This window comes from Coptis chinensis, chromosome 4 (genome assembly GCF_015680905.1).
Source record: "Coptis chinensis isolate HL-2020 chromosome 4, ASM1568090v1, whole genome shotgun sequence".
NCBI lineage: Eukaryota > Viridiplantae > Streptophyta > Magnoliopsida > Ranunculales > Ranunculaceae > Coptis > Coptis chinensis.
The window spans coordinates 103,437,751-103,455,420 of NC_141459.1; the positions used below are offsets into that span (position 1 = coordinate 103,437,751).

General features: G+C 43.7%; 1 protein-coding gene and 2 pseudogenes across 2 annotated transcripts; 1 reads left to right on the top strand and 2 right to left on the bottom strand.

Moving 5' to 3' along the window:
* Positions 1–9,780: 9,780 nt before the first annotated feature.
* Positions 9,781–11,647, bottom strand: LOC147506474 (putative E3 ubiquitin-protein ligase ARI7 pseudogene; annotated as a pseudogene).
* A 1,069-nt stretch (positions 11,648–12,716) lies between these two features.
* LOC147506475 (L10-interacting MYB domain-containing protein-like) lies at positions 12,717–15,233 on the bottom strand. Its single transcript, XM_086558625.1, is given in 4 exon segments — positions 12,717–13,214; positions 13,216–13,424; positions 13,520–13,849; positions 15,094–15,233. Coding segments are annotated over 3 exon segments (894 nt in total). The 5' UTR covers positions 15,094–15,233; the 3' UTR covers positions 12,717–12,859.
* A 248-nt stretch (positions 15,234–15,481) lies between these two features.
* On the top strand, positions 15,482–17,663 carry LOC147506476 (putative pentatricopeptide repeat-containing protein At5g37570 pseudogene; annotated as a pseudogene). Its single transcript, XR_015193768.1, has one exon. The product of XR_015193768.1 is annotated as a putative pentatricopeptide repeat-containing protein At5g37570 pseudogene (transcript).
* The last annotated feature ends 7 nt before the right edge of the window (positions 17,664–17,670 follow it).

Consider the following 17,670-nt stretch of genomic DNA (forward strand, 5'->3'; position numbering starts at 1 on the left):
ACAACTGTTGGTGTCTTCTTCTATCTTCAAATCTGTTAATCTTCCCATCTCGATGTCGATAACGGCTTCCGAGAACTCCTCCTCTTCCCGATCTATTGAGGTGGCCTCTCCACCTCCTGTGGCTGCTGCGGCCCTGTCCACCTCTGGGCAATTCATTTCTCCCTTGCCGCCCCCATCCCACTATCGTAGACCTAATTTGGATGCGATTAGGGATGCGTATGGGATCCCCTCTAATATTATTATAGAGCACGTGTCATCGGTCACCCACTACCCGCATCTAGTTCCCCTGCGGCCGGGGTATCTGGTAGTTTCTGTAGGCCAGATTGTAGTCGGACTGTGGCTTCCACTCACCGTACTGGATATTAAAGTGTGTAACCACTTCAATATCCCTCCATGCCAAGGCATTGGGAATTTTTGGAGGCTGATGTATGCCGCGAACTACTATAATAGATCTGGCAACCCCAAATTGACATACCGCGATATTATCTCCTACTACTTCATAAAGACTAGCACCAAGGACGTTAGTGTAGGGTATCAATCATTTTGTGTCCGACCTAAAAAGAAATCCTTTGTACTCCGCATCAGCACTTCTGATAAACAGTGGCACCATTATCCGCTGTATGTATCTGGGGATTTCTTGCCCGTGGACCTCCCATCCGGGTTGACACTGAACCACCTTGCCTTTCAATCTAGCGGTGAGTCTCACTACAGCCTCCTTTCCCCCTGCATTTAATGCGCAATATTAACATTTTCTTGGATGTCTTTCCTTGCAGGTTGGCGACCCGATTCAAAACCTCGGGTCAGACTCCACGCTCTTGGTTCAGCTCAAGCTAACCATTTGAACCTCCATCCCAACAAAGGCACACCTCTGTTAGAGGCCCCGCCCTCCACAACTTTGCCGGCTTCTTCGCCTATTTTTACCGCCCTCCTCCCCCCAAGGAAAGAAAACCCCGAGCTTTGCCTCCTTCCCGGAAATGCTCTAGACACCATACCTCCCACCGTCGTTCACGCCGCGGCTCCTCTCATTCACACACTACACTCACATCCAGTGAAGCCCCTTTCCCCAGTGCTCTAGAAAATCCTCCCTCCTACAAGTCCATTTCCACCTGGGAAGACCAATATACCCCTCTCATCTCTCCCTCTGCAGATATGAATGTTTCCAAGATGAAGTTGTTTGATAGCGACGAAGACGATGATGAAGTAATGGAGATCTCTCCCACCGCGGTGGGCAATCTGACCGATGGGCCGTCTAGTAAGCGACCGAGGACCAATATGTCTGAGGAACCCGCTCCCATCATCCAGGCCACTACCTTTGAAGCCCCAACTGAACTTGCCTGTCGACCAGGCAAGGAAGCGGCCCTCCCCGCTGACAAAGATGCTGCCCCTGCTATGTTTTCCCCCACTTTTAAGGTGCGCAACCATCAAGTAAATGTCACTGACTCGGCTCTCGACAACCCCGCCGTGGCCTCCTCTATCTTCTACGGCTCCCACTTGCCGAAGGATATGGCCTATACGGAAGGCGGTACCTTTGATCTACACCGTACTTCGTTGTACAATAACTGGGAAAAGGTACCCTCGCTTACCCTTGCCCTTGTTCCCCTTTCTCTCATTCTTGATCTGTTGTCCTTCTTTCTCTCAGGTGAGCCTTGACATCTCTTACATGATCCGCGGTCTCTTCAATGCTCGAGCCAAGGTGGATTCTCTGGAGAAAGAGTCCGGCGGCCTTGATGGTCTGAGAGCCACCTGTGCCAGACTTCAACATGCGTTAGAAGCTTCGGATCTAGCCAAAATCCAAGCCCAGGATGAACTGAGGACTGCGGAAGTCAACCATCAGTCATACATGGACAAGGTCAATGAACGCTTAAGTCACTAGCGCAACACTCTACTCCAGCAACACCAGACTGCCTTGGACGCTCTTGCTCTGCAGCATCAGACCAATACTATGGACCTTTTAGAACAACACACATCGGACATGGTCACTCTCCAAAGCCGCTTCAAAGCTCTGGCCGACAAGCGTGTGGCCAGGAAGCTTCAAGAAAAACAGGAGCGGTTTATCAAGGAAGGCCGCCTCCTGCCCGAAAAGCCACCCACCCTTGCTGAGGTGGCTAGAGAAGAGAACCCTAAAGATGTTGCCAACACCGCGGTATCCCCTGGAGCTGAGGAGGACCCTGAAGCCTCTACCAAAGCCGTCATCCCTGACACCATGATTACTTCCACAGATCTGACCTCTGCGGAGCCCCCCTCAAGCACACTATGAAACATTAGCCATGATTTTTGTTCGAAGGAACTTTGTTTCTTGTTAAGTTTATGACATTCTCTAGGTTTGCCTGTTTTGTATTTGATACCATGGATATTTTCTTTCTTTTCTCATGCTTTTGTCGCATCTTTCGTGGCTCCTGTTCTCATGTAACAAAATATTAATCTTTCATAGAATTTGTATGCTCCTTCTCTCTGCACACTAGTTTGAGATAATTTCCTTTGCATTTTGTTTTTGCTTCCCCGTTGTGTCTTCCCTCTAAGGCAGCGTACTAAGGCAATTCTTTTGGCTCGCGTCTATGTTTGATTCGGACCTTCTGTCTGCGAAGGGCTCTCCTCCCCTCGCTGTCTCTTTCGCTAATGAGCCTGCTGTGGGGCAACACTTTGCCCTAAGTTTGATTAGGACCCTCTATCCGCGAAAGGCTCTTCCCCCCCCCCCCTGCTATCTCTGAGGCCGTTGAGCCTGCTGGGGCAACACTTTGCCCCTAAGTTTGATTCAGACCCTCTATCCGTGAAGGGCTTTCCCCTCCCCGCTATCTCTGAGCCTGCTGGGGCAACACTTTGCCCCTAAGTTTGATTCGCCTTGTTAACTTCCCAAAAGTGTCATTGTATTATATATGCAAACAACCCTAGTCCTGTGCCCCGGACCAGTGTTACATTTAAACATAAAACTTTTTCAACATTCTTACATTCCAAGGCCTCTCTATCAGCTTCCCTTCCATGTTTCGCAGCTTGTATGTGCCCGCCCCTCCAACATCCACCACCGTGTAAGGTCCTTCCCAATTTGGTCCCAGCTTTCCTTCACTTAATTTCTTGGTGCTTGGAGTCACTCTGTGGAGTACAAGGTCTCCTACTTGGAATTGTCGCGGCTTCAACACCGGTGATACTCCTCTAACCTGACCCACGCCCGCATCCCTCCTTTCCTCGGCCAAGTTCAAATCCTTGGACAATATGCCCTAGTTCAATCCCCTCTCCACAACTTTAGTGCGGGTCGTGGATGCTACCATCTCCGATGGGATCACCGCCTCCATGCCGTAAGCCAACGAGAATGGAGTCTCTCTCGTTGAGGTTCGCGGTGTGGTCCGATAAGCCCAAAGCACATGACTCAGTTCATCGCCCCAGGCCCCTTTTATATCTTCCAACTTCCATTTGAGATTGTTCATTATGGTCTTGTTAGATGATTCGGCCTGTCCATTTCCCTCAGGGTTGTAGGGGGCTGAGAATCCTTGCTTCACATTATAAGCCTGTAAGAACCCATGTACTTTTAACCTCATAAACTGTGTCCCATTGTCTGCTATGATGGAGTGCGGCAATCCAAACCTGCATATGATGTTTTCCTATAGAAATTTGATCACTTGCTCTCCCTTGACCTGCTGCAAGGCCACTGCCTCTATCCATTTGGTAAAATAATCTGTAGCGGCCAGCATGAATCTTCTCTTTCCGCTGGCCATAGGCAATGGTCCCACAATATCCATGGCCCACATAGCAAAGGGCCACGGACTTGATAAATTATGTAGTGGCTCCACCAATGCAAATATTAAATGAGAAAACCTCTGACACTTTCCACACTTTTTCGCAAATTCCACTGCATCCCTCTTCATGTGAGGCCAGAAATATCCTTACGTCAGCAGCCGATGTGTCGTAGTCCTTCCCACGGAGTGACTCCCACAGTCTCCCGCATGCAATTCCGCCAGTACCTCCTGTGCCAGGTTTGGTCCCAAGCACCTCAACAATGGTCTATCAAAATTCTTTCGGTACATCTCCCCCTCTATCATCGTGTACCTCCGCGAAGTCTGCTCCAATCTCCACCTTTCTTTCTTATCAACCACTTCTCCTCCTCGATAGAAAATGCTTGATTGGATTCATCCATCCCTCCGCCCCTTCCGCGGTTTGGCAGATATCCTCCCCCTTCTCTATACTCGATTTCTCCAGCCTCCTTACCCTTATGGTTCTCTCTTCTGACCCACGTAAGCTAGGGTGTCGGCGTGTCTGTTCTCCCCGCAACCCAAATGAATGAATCTGATTTTTTTGAACTTCCCCGCTCTGTTATGTACAACTTCCAAATATCTTGACATTCGTGCACATCTAGCAACAAACCTTCCATTTACCTGGCATACCACCAAATTTGAATTTGAATATACCTTCAGTTTGTGCACTCCCAAATCCACTGCCATCTCTAACCCTGCTATCACTGCCTCGTATTCTGTTTCATTGTTGGTTGCCGTGAATCCCAATTTCATTGACAACTCAATCTTGTCATTATCGGGAGTGACCACCACTACACGTGTCCATGGCCGAACCGTCCGTGAATACTCTTCATCCATTCCGCCTGTCCCATGGATCTAGCAAGTCTGGCTCCCCCTCACACTCAGGTTCCATGACCATCTCCTCTCCCCACGTAGGATCCTCAGTTGGGAACTCTGCCAAAAACTCAGCCATTGCCTGTGCTTTCTCTGCAGTCTTTATTTGATACTGAACTTCATAAGAACTCAGCATCACCGCCCATTTTAGCATTCTTCCGGACTTCTCTGTTTTCAGTGCCTGTTTGAGGGGCAGATTTGTCACCACCACTACCGCATGCGCGTCAAAGTAGGGTTTCAACTTCAATACAGAGAATACCAATGCCAACGCGTACTTTTCCACTCTACTATATTGGGTCTCCGCATCCAACAAGGTTTTACTCTGGAAATATACCGGTTTTTCAACTTTATCTACCACTCGAACTAGGATTGAGCTTACCGTGTACTCTATAACCCCCAAGTATAAGTATAACTTCTCTCCCGATTCTGGCCGCGATAGTCAAGGCGCCTTGCCCAGATAACCCTTCAGCTCTTGAAACGCTTCCTCACATTCTGCGGTCCAAACGAAGTCCGGCGTACTCCTTAATAGTCGATACAGCGGTCTACACTTATCTAACGACTTAGAAATGAACCGGTTCAATCCCGCGACTCGTCCAGCTAGCCGTTGCACTTTTTTGACATTCTGCGGCTATGGCATCTCTACCAGTGCTCGTATCTGTTTAGAATTGGCTTATATTCTTCGATGGTTCACTATGTATCCCAAAAACTTCCCCTGTGGTTACTCCGAATGCGCACTTCTCTAGATTGAGCTTTAAGTTATGCATTTGCAGTATGTTAAATGTCTCCCTAAGGCCTTCCAGGTGCTCTTCCTTCGACATACTCTTTTCCACCATGTCATCTATATATATTTCGATTCCCTTCCGGATCTTGCTCTTGAACATTTTCTCTCCCAATCTTTGAAAAGTGGCCCCGACATTCTTCAATCCAAACAACATCCTGGTAAACAATACGTACCCCCTTCCACTATGAATGTCCTCTTCTCCTGATCCAGCCCATACATCGCGACCTGGTTATACCCCATCGACGCATCCATGAATGAGAATATTTTAAACCCCACCATTTGATCCACTAGCTCGTCCACTCACGACATGGGATAGCAATCTTTGGGGCACTCTGAGTTGACATCTGTGAAATCGACACACATACGTACCTTGCCATTCTTTTTTGGTACCGCGACTATGTTAGACAACCAATCCATGAACTCCACTTCCCGTATTATTCCTGCTTCTTTTAGCCTTGCTACCTCCTCGCGGATCCCCTCTACATACTTCAATCTCACACCTCGCAATCTTTGTCTTACTGGCTTCTCATCTTCCCTCATGTGCAAATGATGACATGCAAAATATGGATCCAATCCTGTGACATCTTCTATGGTCCAAGCAAAGACTTCCTTGTTGTCAGAAAGAAACTGTACCAATTTGTTTTTCCACTCCTCGGGCAAACTGGTCCCTACTGAAGTAAACTTTTCTTCTTCCCCTACCCCCAAATTCACTATCTCGATCTCATCAAGAGTTTTCATATCGTACGCCGCCTCCACCTCCTGCTGCAGAGGCACATAAATGTGCTTTCTTAGGGTTCGATGTTTCTCCCTCATCCCCTCGGATCAATCTTTCAAACTATTCCTTGCCATCACTTGATCACCGCGAACCTCGTACATCCCCCGATTATGGGAAATCGAATCACCCGTAGTAAGTGGATGGTACTTTGCTTTCATCTCGTGGATCCACCGCCTCCCCTAAGATGGCATTGTATCGCGTGAATTAAGGCCCACCACTTTGAATCGAGAGAACACCGTCACGGTCCTTGTTGTCACTGGGAGTAAGAGTTATCCCAAAGGCTCAGTCATGCTTCCATTAAATCCGTACAAATTGGTCAGCGATGGTCTCAACTGATTTCTGTCGATCTTCATCTCCTCCATTGTCCCCCTGAACAGCAAATCCACAGCGCTGCCACAATCCAATAGCACCTTTTTCACCATGTAGTTATCCATTGTCACTATGATCACCAATGCGTCCTCATGCGGGGAGTCCACTGCTTTTAGGTCCGCTTCAGTAAACACTATGCTCCCCATTTCTGCCGTAGACCATGGGGTTGGCTACGAATGTCTGGATATTTCATGAACTTGCTAGATGCTCGTCGTTCGTCTTATCCTATCGCGATGGGCGTTGTGACTCAATATCTCCCCGCTGAAAATGACGTTGATTGTCCCCAGTATCCTCCCCTGATCAGGTACCTACTCCTCTTTCCCTTTCCCCGTGGATCCCTTTCCCTATCATCCTCTGCACTAACCACTTAAACGCATAGCATTCATTCGTCTCATGGTTCAGATCCGATGGTAAGCCTGAATAAGGCTTACCCGGTATCTCCTCCACCACTTTTCAAAGCCCTGCATCCTCTGAATCAACGATAGTATTTCACTCAACGGCCAGTTCAGAGGTGTCTGTTCCATTTCCCGATAAGGTTTCCTCTCCTTATACTCTTTCTTGACTTCGCTTCTCCCCCTCTCAGGACACGAATGGTATCCTTGGTATCCCCTGCCTCCTCTGTCTGCTGCTTCGTATCTTCCGCGATCCTCCCCTTTTTCCAATGACAACACAGCCTTCCCCGGCCTCTTTACTTCTTTCTGCATAGTATCCTCATATCTTATATATTTATCCACCGTGGGGTACAAATTTTGTAACGTTGCGATCTCATTTTTCGCCATGGACTCGTGTACTCTAGTCCCCGGGCGCAACCCTCTTTCGAACACAATCACCCCGGTTCTCTCATCCAAGTTTTCCACCTTCAGTGTCTTTGCCTTGAACCTACATAAGAAGTCTCTCACCGATTCCGCGGATCTCTATCTCACGTTGAATAGAGTCGCGATATCAACTACTCGCTTCTTCTGGTGTATGAAGTGGTCCACGAATTCTCGCTCTAACTCTTGGAAATTGTTTATGCTCTTCGATGGCAACCGGTAATGCCAGTCGGAAGCTCCCCCCTTTAAGCTTGCGGGGAACATCATACACCGCAGTCCATCATATCTAAGTTCTTGCCACAGCGGCATCTTTTGATGGGATATGATCTGCGGGATCTCCCTTCCCGTCATACCTCTCAAATTTGGGCTGGTTGAACCGCTTTGGGACCTCAGACTTCCAAATTGCGTCAGCCACCACCTGGTTCGCCGCTCCACTTATACCTTTAGCTTGCCCCAGATTCGCTCTCAGGTTATTGGCTATCATTTCCCTCACTTGCTCCCTGGTGAGTCCCGGTAACTCATTGTTCGCCAAGTTGGGTCTCCCCTCCTCCTCTTTTTCCGACTCAGACGCCTCTCCCTCTGATTCTTCTATGGTTTCTTTCTCCCTCCGTAGCCCTTCATTTTCTTCTCTCAACCTCACTATTTTCTCATGTAACAATCGTGTTTCCTCTTACCCGAATGCGGTGGTCTCCTCTCCGCCTTGCTCTCCCCCCTCATTCCTCACTGATTCCACATCCTCCTCTACCACCACCACCTTCCTTGGCCTTCTTACACCTCTCTTCACTCTTGCGGCCATTTCTCAAGTTGTTTAGATCTCAGTTCCCACAGACGGCACCAAATGTTGGAGCTCTTAAGACCCACCCTCACATTTTCTTCTTTTTTCTCCTCTACTCTCTCTGGTTTAGACAAAAATGACCTCCCCTTCTCTCTCTCCCATTGTTCTTTTTATACTCCCTAGTCTCCCATCGCAGCCGTCCAGCTGTCCTCCCATCCCTCGCTCCCCCTTCCTCCACGTGTAGGGTTACTGCCGGGTGCCTTCATGACCGCAGACTGATACTGTGCGCCCCAGTTATCAACATATCTTGCATTGGGCCCATCCCAATACCGATCCCCTACTCCTCGGCTCGTCCTCTCATAACCTGCATCAGGTCGCTTCACGCTTCATCTTCAATACCGCTAATCCTACCACTACAATGGTCTAGAGCCGTATCTTTAGCTCTTGGTGGAAAATAAAAAATAGGCCTCAATGGCAAAAAAAGTGTCCTTGTATCATATCAACAGATCCGAAGTATGAAGAATGGTTGTGTGCGGATCAGATGGTTATGTCTTGACTTCTTAACTCTATGGAGCCTCATATTGCTGCAATTTTCACGTTTTCTGAGACGGCTAAAGTTTTGTGGGATGCTGTTGGAGACTTATATGGTCATCAAAATAATGTTGCGCACATTTTTCAATTGGATAAGCACACACGATAACAAACAAGGTGATAAATCCTTCTCTGAACATCTTGGTAAGATAAAAAGCGTGTGGGATGAATTAGCCATGTACCGCCCTCCCAGAATAGATCTTAAAACTCTCAAAAAGATAGTTGAAGACGATAAGGTGTTTCAGTTATTAGGGAGTTTGAAACCGGAGTATGATAGTGTTTGTGGCCAAATGTTGATGGGATCTGAAGTACCATCTCTTGTAATTGTGTGTATTATACTCCAAAGAGAAGAAACCCGCAAGAAGGTCATGCATGTCGAATCTGAAAGAAATGAATCTAGTGCTCTTTTCACCAACAAAAGAAAACAAGTAAAAGGGTGAATGCAACAATGCGGTCATTGCAATAAAATTGGTCACATTAAAGAAGCGTCTTAGATTCTTCATCCAGATCTAAAGCCTAAATCTAACAATTTGTCTATGGCACAACTAGCTAAACTTTTAAATCGGCTAAGTAACTCGGAACAGACTATTTATGGTAATTTTGCGAGTAATAAGTTGGACTCGAAAAATGAAGAAGATGATTGGTAAAAGAGCAGGTTGCTGCTCAACTTGGTAAGAGCAGGGTGCTGCTTGTTTTTTGTTTTCTTATTTTTAGAAAGACAGGTTTCTGCTTCTATTGTGGAACGAGAGCAGGTTGGGCTGCTTCAATTCATATGTCAAAGGAAAGCAGGTTGCTGCTTCGAAGAATTAGAAAATACTACTTTCGGCAAGCTCATGATGATTTTCTGTCCACTAAAAAACAAATCATCATGAGCTTCATGAGGGAGGATGTTGGAAGGATTTGCGTCATATAGGATAGATGCACAATATCACGGATTAGATATGATCAATCAATTAGTGATTTGATCTTATAGTTTCCAAATTAGTTGGATTTTATTTTCACTGATTGTTTCCCTAGTAGGAATTTTCTTAACCCATGTATGTTTGGGTAAGATTCAATAATCATTAATAAAAGATTATTCAATATATTTTCTTCAATTTTTACAAATAATACCATATCAAGTACAAATAGCAGATGGATTAAACTAAATTCGGCGCTGTTAGCCTTGTACCTTCCTGGCTAATGCCCGCATTTGGAGGTTGTTTCCTCGCTCTTTCCCCCTCAGGATAGTCTTCTTATTCCGACCTGAGCCCTTTGCGTTGCCCGTCCTGCAGCAGGCACCACTTAGAACCACCTCACCCAAGTCGTTCTCCAGTGCTTGGCCCAGGTCCTCGAAGTATTTCTTAGTCGGCTTGGTCAGCCCAGATAGCTTTACACGGAACTCTGTGAATTCTTTAGATGGTTCCATAGCAGTAAGATACTTTTGTAAATCCTTCTCCGTACATTCATGAAGACGTTCTAACCAAGACTCAGCCTCACCTTGAAGGTACTCAAAGAGCTGCCTCTTTGTATTTTCACGCTCAGGTAGGTAATATCCATAAGCATACGTCCACTTGAGTACACGTCTGCATTCAATTATTTGTAGCCAGGCCTCCGTTATGAACTTGACCTGTAAGGCCGACTCACCTTGTCCGTCACATAGCTTGCCCATATGCATAGTTTCCATTTTACGTAAATCTGCAACCGCCTTTTTCATGGACTTGTCGTTGGCTTTCCATCTTTCATAGTAATGAGTATACTTCTCAATAATACTTTTAGCCATCTCCCTTCTTCTCTCCTCTTCGTCGTACACCCCGTCTTTCTTTGCTCGCTCATAACGATTACATGCATAGAAACCACCAGTTCTCCTACCATGATCTGTCCACGAACCAAGACACAACCAGCAAAACTCACACTTGCATGGAGCAGTGCAGGTCATGTGCATGCAACCAGAGTTTTTCTGAATAGGCCGCTTACATTTTGGACAAGGCCTTGAATTAGCTAAGATCAAGGTAACGTTTTCGACTCCGCACTATTCTTTATCATCCACTTAGCCACAGTATCACATTTCACTGGACAATGTGTTTCCTCAAGACAGTTCCAGCAGAAGTTGCATTTGCAATTGCATGCAACGTCATAGCTCTCACTACCAGCGACAAAGTCCACCGCATTATCACAATCCGGAGCAGGGCACCACTTAATATTTTTATTAACATCAACATAAGATTTAAGAAGGAAACACGAATATTTCTTCTTCTCTTCATCAGAAACCAACTTATCCACTATGTCCTGACCCACAGCAGCAGGGCACTTGGCCTCAGGACAGCGCAACGTTAAACATCCAGGGCCATCTTTAATTGAAGTGCTAACGTATCTCTCCCAGCATAACTTGCAAAATAAATGACCACAACAAGCACTAACCATCTGTCTGCGACCAAAGTTATCAAAACAAATACGACATTGTATCTTCTTACCATCTGGATGAACAAACTGGCTTCTCCAACAACCCAACCTTCAAGCGAACTCTCTCTTCCTCGGCAAACCACTCATCCATGCAACTAGCACTCCAATTAAAGTTTAACAGCAAAATACTAGCAGACGTTTTTGATATACAAAGTAAGGATGTTACCTTTGTAATAATGTCATCTTGGCGTTTTCTTACGTCAGATTCGGTTAGCACCGAGTGGTTTGGTTCGCAATCTTCATGGTCGTCGTCATTCTCACTGACGTAGTATTCATCACTGGAACACTCAGCAGCATCATAATCACTTCCTTCATATTCATCTTCATTATCCTCGAAGTCACCATTGGAATCCATATATTCTTCTCCTTCAGAATCCATCTATCTAGGTGTAATATGATTTTAGAATTAACAACAATACACCAAAAGTTGTAAGCAAAACTTCTTATATATATTACCAAATCTACAAAAAGTGGAAACCAAGTAGGAGACCAATTTCAATATAGGCCGAAACTTAGGAATTTTAATCAAACTCCAGCTTCCAAATTGAAATTGGTCTCCTACTTGGTTTCCACTTTCCACCAAGTAGTTTTATTTTGTGGAAAAGTAGACAACCTTTATGGAACCTTCCAATCTTCCATATCAAAAAAGAATCAAAACCATTATATATGCAGCTTTTTCTAATGGACCTTTTCTTAATTTTATACCATGGCGGCCCAATTAGTAATTCTTTTACATTCAGGTAACGATTTCAGATCTATAGGTTCTCCAGCACTTGGAGAGAAGCTAATGCATCGGCTGAAACAGCAGCAAATTATGCATTTACAATGTCTAGCAATATGGCTTTCTTGTTTGAAAGGAGACCCAGCTGGGTCACCAAATGGGAAATGCCTTTTATGCGGATCTATAGATTTGTAAACTAACCCAAGGGTGTTGTGCATATGATTGGTAAATGTATATAGGACTTATCTAGTAGGGAAGATATGCTATTTACAATGATGCAGTCCCCTTCAACTAACCTGATGTGTAATGTACTTGTGTAAATTTCAACATATCAATACAATCTGCTCACTTAGCAAAAAAAAAAATATATAACTAGTTCAGAGTCCGCAGTCAGAGACTTAGATGTAGCTACCAAAGGAAGTGTATAAGGGTGCCTACGGGCCATGGAACTCTTTGCATTCAGAGATTTTACAAAGCCATAAAGGAAACCCCAAACGGTAGTTAAGACGAAAAAGAAACACTTCAATTTTTTGGCTGACCAGTTTACATTGGTCGAGTGCTGCTACACTGACAGAAAATTGACACATTTATCCGACATTGTGATGTGGCACGTCTTGTATCATCGTGCTACACGTCATGTACCATCGTGCTATACGTCATGTATCATTGTGTAAGAGGGTGATACATGTCATATATCATGATAATACATGACTTGTATCATCCGCCACGTCACTGTCAGATGAATGTATCAATTTTCTGTGTCAGTGTAGAATTATTGGTATGATATAAGACATTGCATCCCATTGTAACATTGATATCTCGTTATATCTATTATTTGTCTGTAAATAAGGTCATGTTCTTTTCCATAAAAGCAGTTATCTACATCTCATCACATCAATCAAACCTTACAAGAAAAAAAAAGGGTTATATTTGAACAAACAGAAAATAGATACAGCTCCAAGAACGAGCACACGTCTTTATGATTGAGTCTGCCTCTGCAACCAAGTAAGTCGAACCTCTGGCGGTATGGAAACAAAAAATTCCCTGTTTGATTTCTTCTTAAAAATGTCCAAAGCATCCATGTACAGTTCACTCCCAATCAGCAAATCAGACACCTGGTTAAGAAGGTCGACACAATCCTTAATTGTGTACACGCTTTCTGCCCCCTCAGAGTCCAGAGCACATGAGGACCTTGATTTTGACTCACTGTCTACCAACTTCTCTCGCATGTTCTCAAACTTTGAAACATTAGAGAACTTCCTACGCTTCACGCCTTGGGCGAACATGTGTAGGAGTAGATTTAGCCATGATATCAACGTCATTGGAAGATTGCTGTTGAGCCTCATGCACTGCATCAGGTGTACCATCATCTTCGTCGGACTCTAGTAGTGGCTCAACTGGTCCTTGGTCATAGTTATGCGCAAGACCAGAATTACGTTTCCACTGGAAGTCACCAATTGCAGTTGTTCCACCAAAGATGTAGTCCAACTCTTGACAATGTGGAAGTGTTTGATTACGGTACCGTGCAGCAGATGGGTTTCTCTGCTCAACCAATATGTTGTCATTGGCCATCATTCAGATAAATACATCAAGCTCAGTGTGAGAGAAACAATTATTTATGCCAAAAGAATATGTACCTCTAGATAGTCATCCCAGAAATCATCACTGGAATTCATTTTTCGGGTAATTGGGTCCCAGACAGCACCAATGTTGAATATTAACTTGTGCCACGCTTTCCAAGCATCTTTAGTATTATCCCAGTGGTTCTTCAATTGCCTCTTATCATATGTTACCCCAGTCTTCCTACTGAACTCTTTGCAGAGTTCTTTCCAGCCCTGTCTGTTCAGGTGTGTTTTAGGTCTATTACCTTTTCTAACCTGTTGCAAACATATATCAATGAATAACTTGTGCCATTCTGGGGTCCAGTTAGCCCTCACTTGGCTACCTCCTCCAGCTTGGGAGCTCATCTGTATCAAGAGCAGAATAATTAAAACAGGACTATTAGAAATTCAAAGTGCATTCATGATAAACATAAAGCAAAGACCAATAATGATTTAGAAATTCATCAGCCAATTCCTAAATGACTAGATTCAATAATACCCAAGAAGTAGGATTGGAATTTGATATCATCATATGACTATTTGCTGAAGTTCGTTCATTGTACACAGTTTACACAAAAAATAACTTCAGTATCACAAGAACAAAAATATGACTGTTAGGCAAAGAAAGGGGGGCTGAAGGCATGAGCAGGAAATACTCTTCTTACAACAGTGCCTCCAGCCCTAACAGACTTTGAAGTGTAAAATTCTTCTCAAAATAAATTACTGTTTCCTCCCAAGACAGAGAAGCCTTATAGGTAACTCCACGACTCCCTATAGTGTGCAAATTGCAATAGCAAGAGGAAAAATTTCAAATAAACTACTTGAAGGATAAAATAGGAAGGATAAATGAAGAAGAAATAAGCAACAAAAAAGAATACATCAACTAGAGAAAATAAATTTCATCTCTCTTTTTTTTTGTAATGAAAATTAAAAGTGTGGCTGCTGGGATTCGATAACCCAGCTGCTACTCATATGATCAGATTCTGTACTTCTCGGAAGTCAGAATTGATTCATATCCCCGAAATCACTAAGAGTTATACACTGCGATGGTCTATGAAGGACAAAAGAAAGCATCTGATAGAATCCCCGTGTTACGATTCAGAACTCTACTATGTCAGGCATCACAAGGTTACAAACCATAATTCCAGCAGATTTCGTCCTACACCTTTATTCTCTAATAGCCACAAGCGTACAAAGTAAGCATCTCTTATGGTAGACGGTCATACAAAGCTAGAACTTCAAATACCAAAACTAGAAAAAGACAAAGAAAAAAGAAAACGTTTTGGTTAGTTAAAAGCATAGAATTTTGTTACTTTCTCTCGAAAAACAGTATTGATCTCCAATGGAGCTTAACTCAACCCTCTCAATTCAACCTTATATTCCCCCACAAAAACGGTGTAAAAGAGGTTCTCTACCACACACTAATGTTTGAGTCATCATCCACTTGGACTTGACACAAATGTGACCAAATTTCACCAATGTCAACAGCTTAGATTGTATCCCAAAGCATTCCAGGATGCCCACATACTAAAAAATATTGCTGGGAATTTAGCAATGCATTTGATCTATCATTACAATCCCCATAAGAAAAATAAAATGAGTGTAATTACTTTCCGTATCCGTATTTCTTTTTCAAATGTTCTCTAAGTAAGTCGTTACGGGCTTTAGTTCGAGCTTGTTGAGGAGCAATGTTAACGTACGACAGGTGTGCACCGATACCAAATAGGCAAACTCCTACGCCGAAACAACCTATTGTCGCTGCAAACCCCTTTGGCGTCCACGGTGAGCAACCAACCATCTGATAAATAAAAAATAAAGCAAGCATTTGGGTGGTAAATGTAACACAAATAAAAATGTTTCACTAAAATCGGTAGAGCATACCTTTAATCTTGGATGTTCGGCATAAAGAAAGACGGGGTGTGTGGAAATTGATTCTCGCTACTATATCTATGGAAATTGATTCTATCCTCATTCAGGTTGTTATATTTGCACCCAACTTTTAAAACGAAAATAAAATATAATATAAATACATGACTAGGCAATCTCAAACTCACCATATGAACTCACTCCGCCGTTTTTCTTCCGATAAATTTCCCTCATCACTCCTCTTAAAAAAAGTATCTGATATCCCTCAAAATCTCGACACACCTCCATCTATTTCATCCTTATTAAAAGCATGCAAAACTCATAAACATCTCGAAACAATCCATGCACGCATTATTCAAAATGGTTTAGAACAAGATAACTTTATAATAAACCAATTTATTTCACAATGCTATAACATTTTTTCCAATATTAAATACGCTACTAGTGTTTTTGAACGTGTTAATGCACCAAATATATATTTATGGAACAATATACTTAAAGGCCATTGTGACAACTCATCTCTTTTTATTACTATAGTGTTGTTTAAATGTTTGAAGGGCTCTGCTATTGTTCTTCCTGATAAGTATACTTTTCCTTCTTTGATTAAAGTTTGTTCTAATGAGTTGGCATTAAGAGAAGGGACTGTTATACATGGGTGTGTGGTGAGGTGTGGGTTTGAGAGTGATGTGTTTGTTGGAACTAGTTTGATAGATTTGTATGGGAAGTGTAAAGAGATTGTTTGTGCTAGGAAGGTTTTTGATCAAATGTGTGACACGAGTGAAGTTACTTGGACAGCTATGATGGTGGGGTATTTGAATTTTGGTGATTTAGAAGGTGCAAAGGTTATATTTGATGAAATGCCTAAAAGGGTTATTGGTTCGTGGAATGCGATGGTATGTGGGTATGTAAAGTTTGGTGATTTGGTTAATGCTAGGAAGATTTTTGATGAAATGGGTAACAGGAATGTAGTTTCTTTTACTTTGTTGATTGATGGGTATGCTAAAAGTGGTGATATGGTGTCGGCGAGGTTTCTTTTTGAGCAAGCGCCTAAGGTAGATTTAGTTGCGTGGTCAGCATTGATTTCTGGATATGTACAGAATGGTCAGCCTAATGAGGCTGTGAGAATTTTTGCGATGATGCAAGATAAGAATGTTAGGCCAGATGAGTTCATCGTGGTGAGCTTGATGTCTGCGTGTTCTCAAATTGGGAATTTGCAATTGGCAAAGTGGGTTGATTCGTATGTGGCTACATGCTCGATTGATCTTCAACGAGCTCATGTTGTCTCTGCTCTCATCGACATGAATGCCAAGTGTGGGAACATGGAGAGAGCGGGAAGTTTGTTTCAGAAGATGCCTAAAAAAGATTTAATCTCATATTGTTCCATGATACAAGGCTTTTCGATGCATGGACGTGGTGTCGAGGCTGTTCAGTTATTTGGTCAAATGTTGGAAGAAGGGTTAATCCCTGATAGTGTGGCCTTCACGGTTGTTCTGACAGCTTGTAGTCATGCAGGGTTTGTAGAAGAAGGGTGTCGGTACTTCAATTTGATGAAGAACGATTACTGCATAGTTCCGTCTGCTGACCACTTTGCCTGTATTGTTGATCTTCTTGGTCGGGCTGGCCAGTTAGAGGCAGCACACGAGATCATTAAATGTATGCCTGTAGAACCTAATGCTGGTGCATGGGGTGCGCTGCTTGGTGCTTGTAAGCTACACGGCAATACTGAACTTGGAAATATTGTAGCAGGCAGGCTATTTGAAGTTGAGCCGAACAATGCTGGTAACTATGTGTTGCTTTCAAACATTTATGCTGCTGCAGATCAGTGGTCTGATGTTGCAGAGGTGAGGGACAGGATGCGAGAAAGAGGACTTCAGAAGAAACCTGGTTGCAGTTGGATCTGATTTTGGAGCTGAATTATTGGGTTTTCCCCCCTCAAAGCAGCACCATTATGTGGTTGGTGAGATTGGTTTTTATGCTGTGCTAGCTTGGAGCTAGATAGATGTGTCTGCTGTTTAAAGGCATATGGGCCAAGAGGATCAAAACCGTTAAAAGTCCGATATATGCATGGTCATATGTTGTCGTCGAAATTTTTCTGGACGTTGGATGTCTAGAAAAGTTTGTTCAAAAAATTCTCTAACTTGGGAATGGATATGATGAGAGGGTAACTACTAGGTGGGATACTTACATGTAATGGGAGTTACTTGTGGTTTATTTACAATAGCACCGAGGAACTGGTGCTCTGTAATGTATTTTTTCCCAACTTAACCTGCTAGGAAGTGGCAGATTACTTAATACGAAATACCCAATTTAGGAAGTGTAAA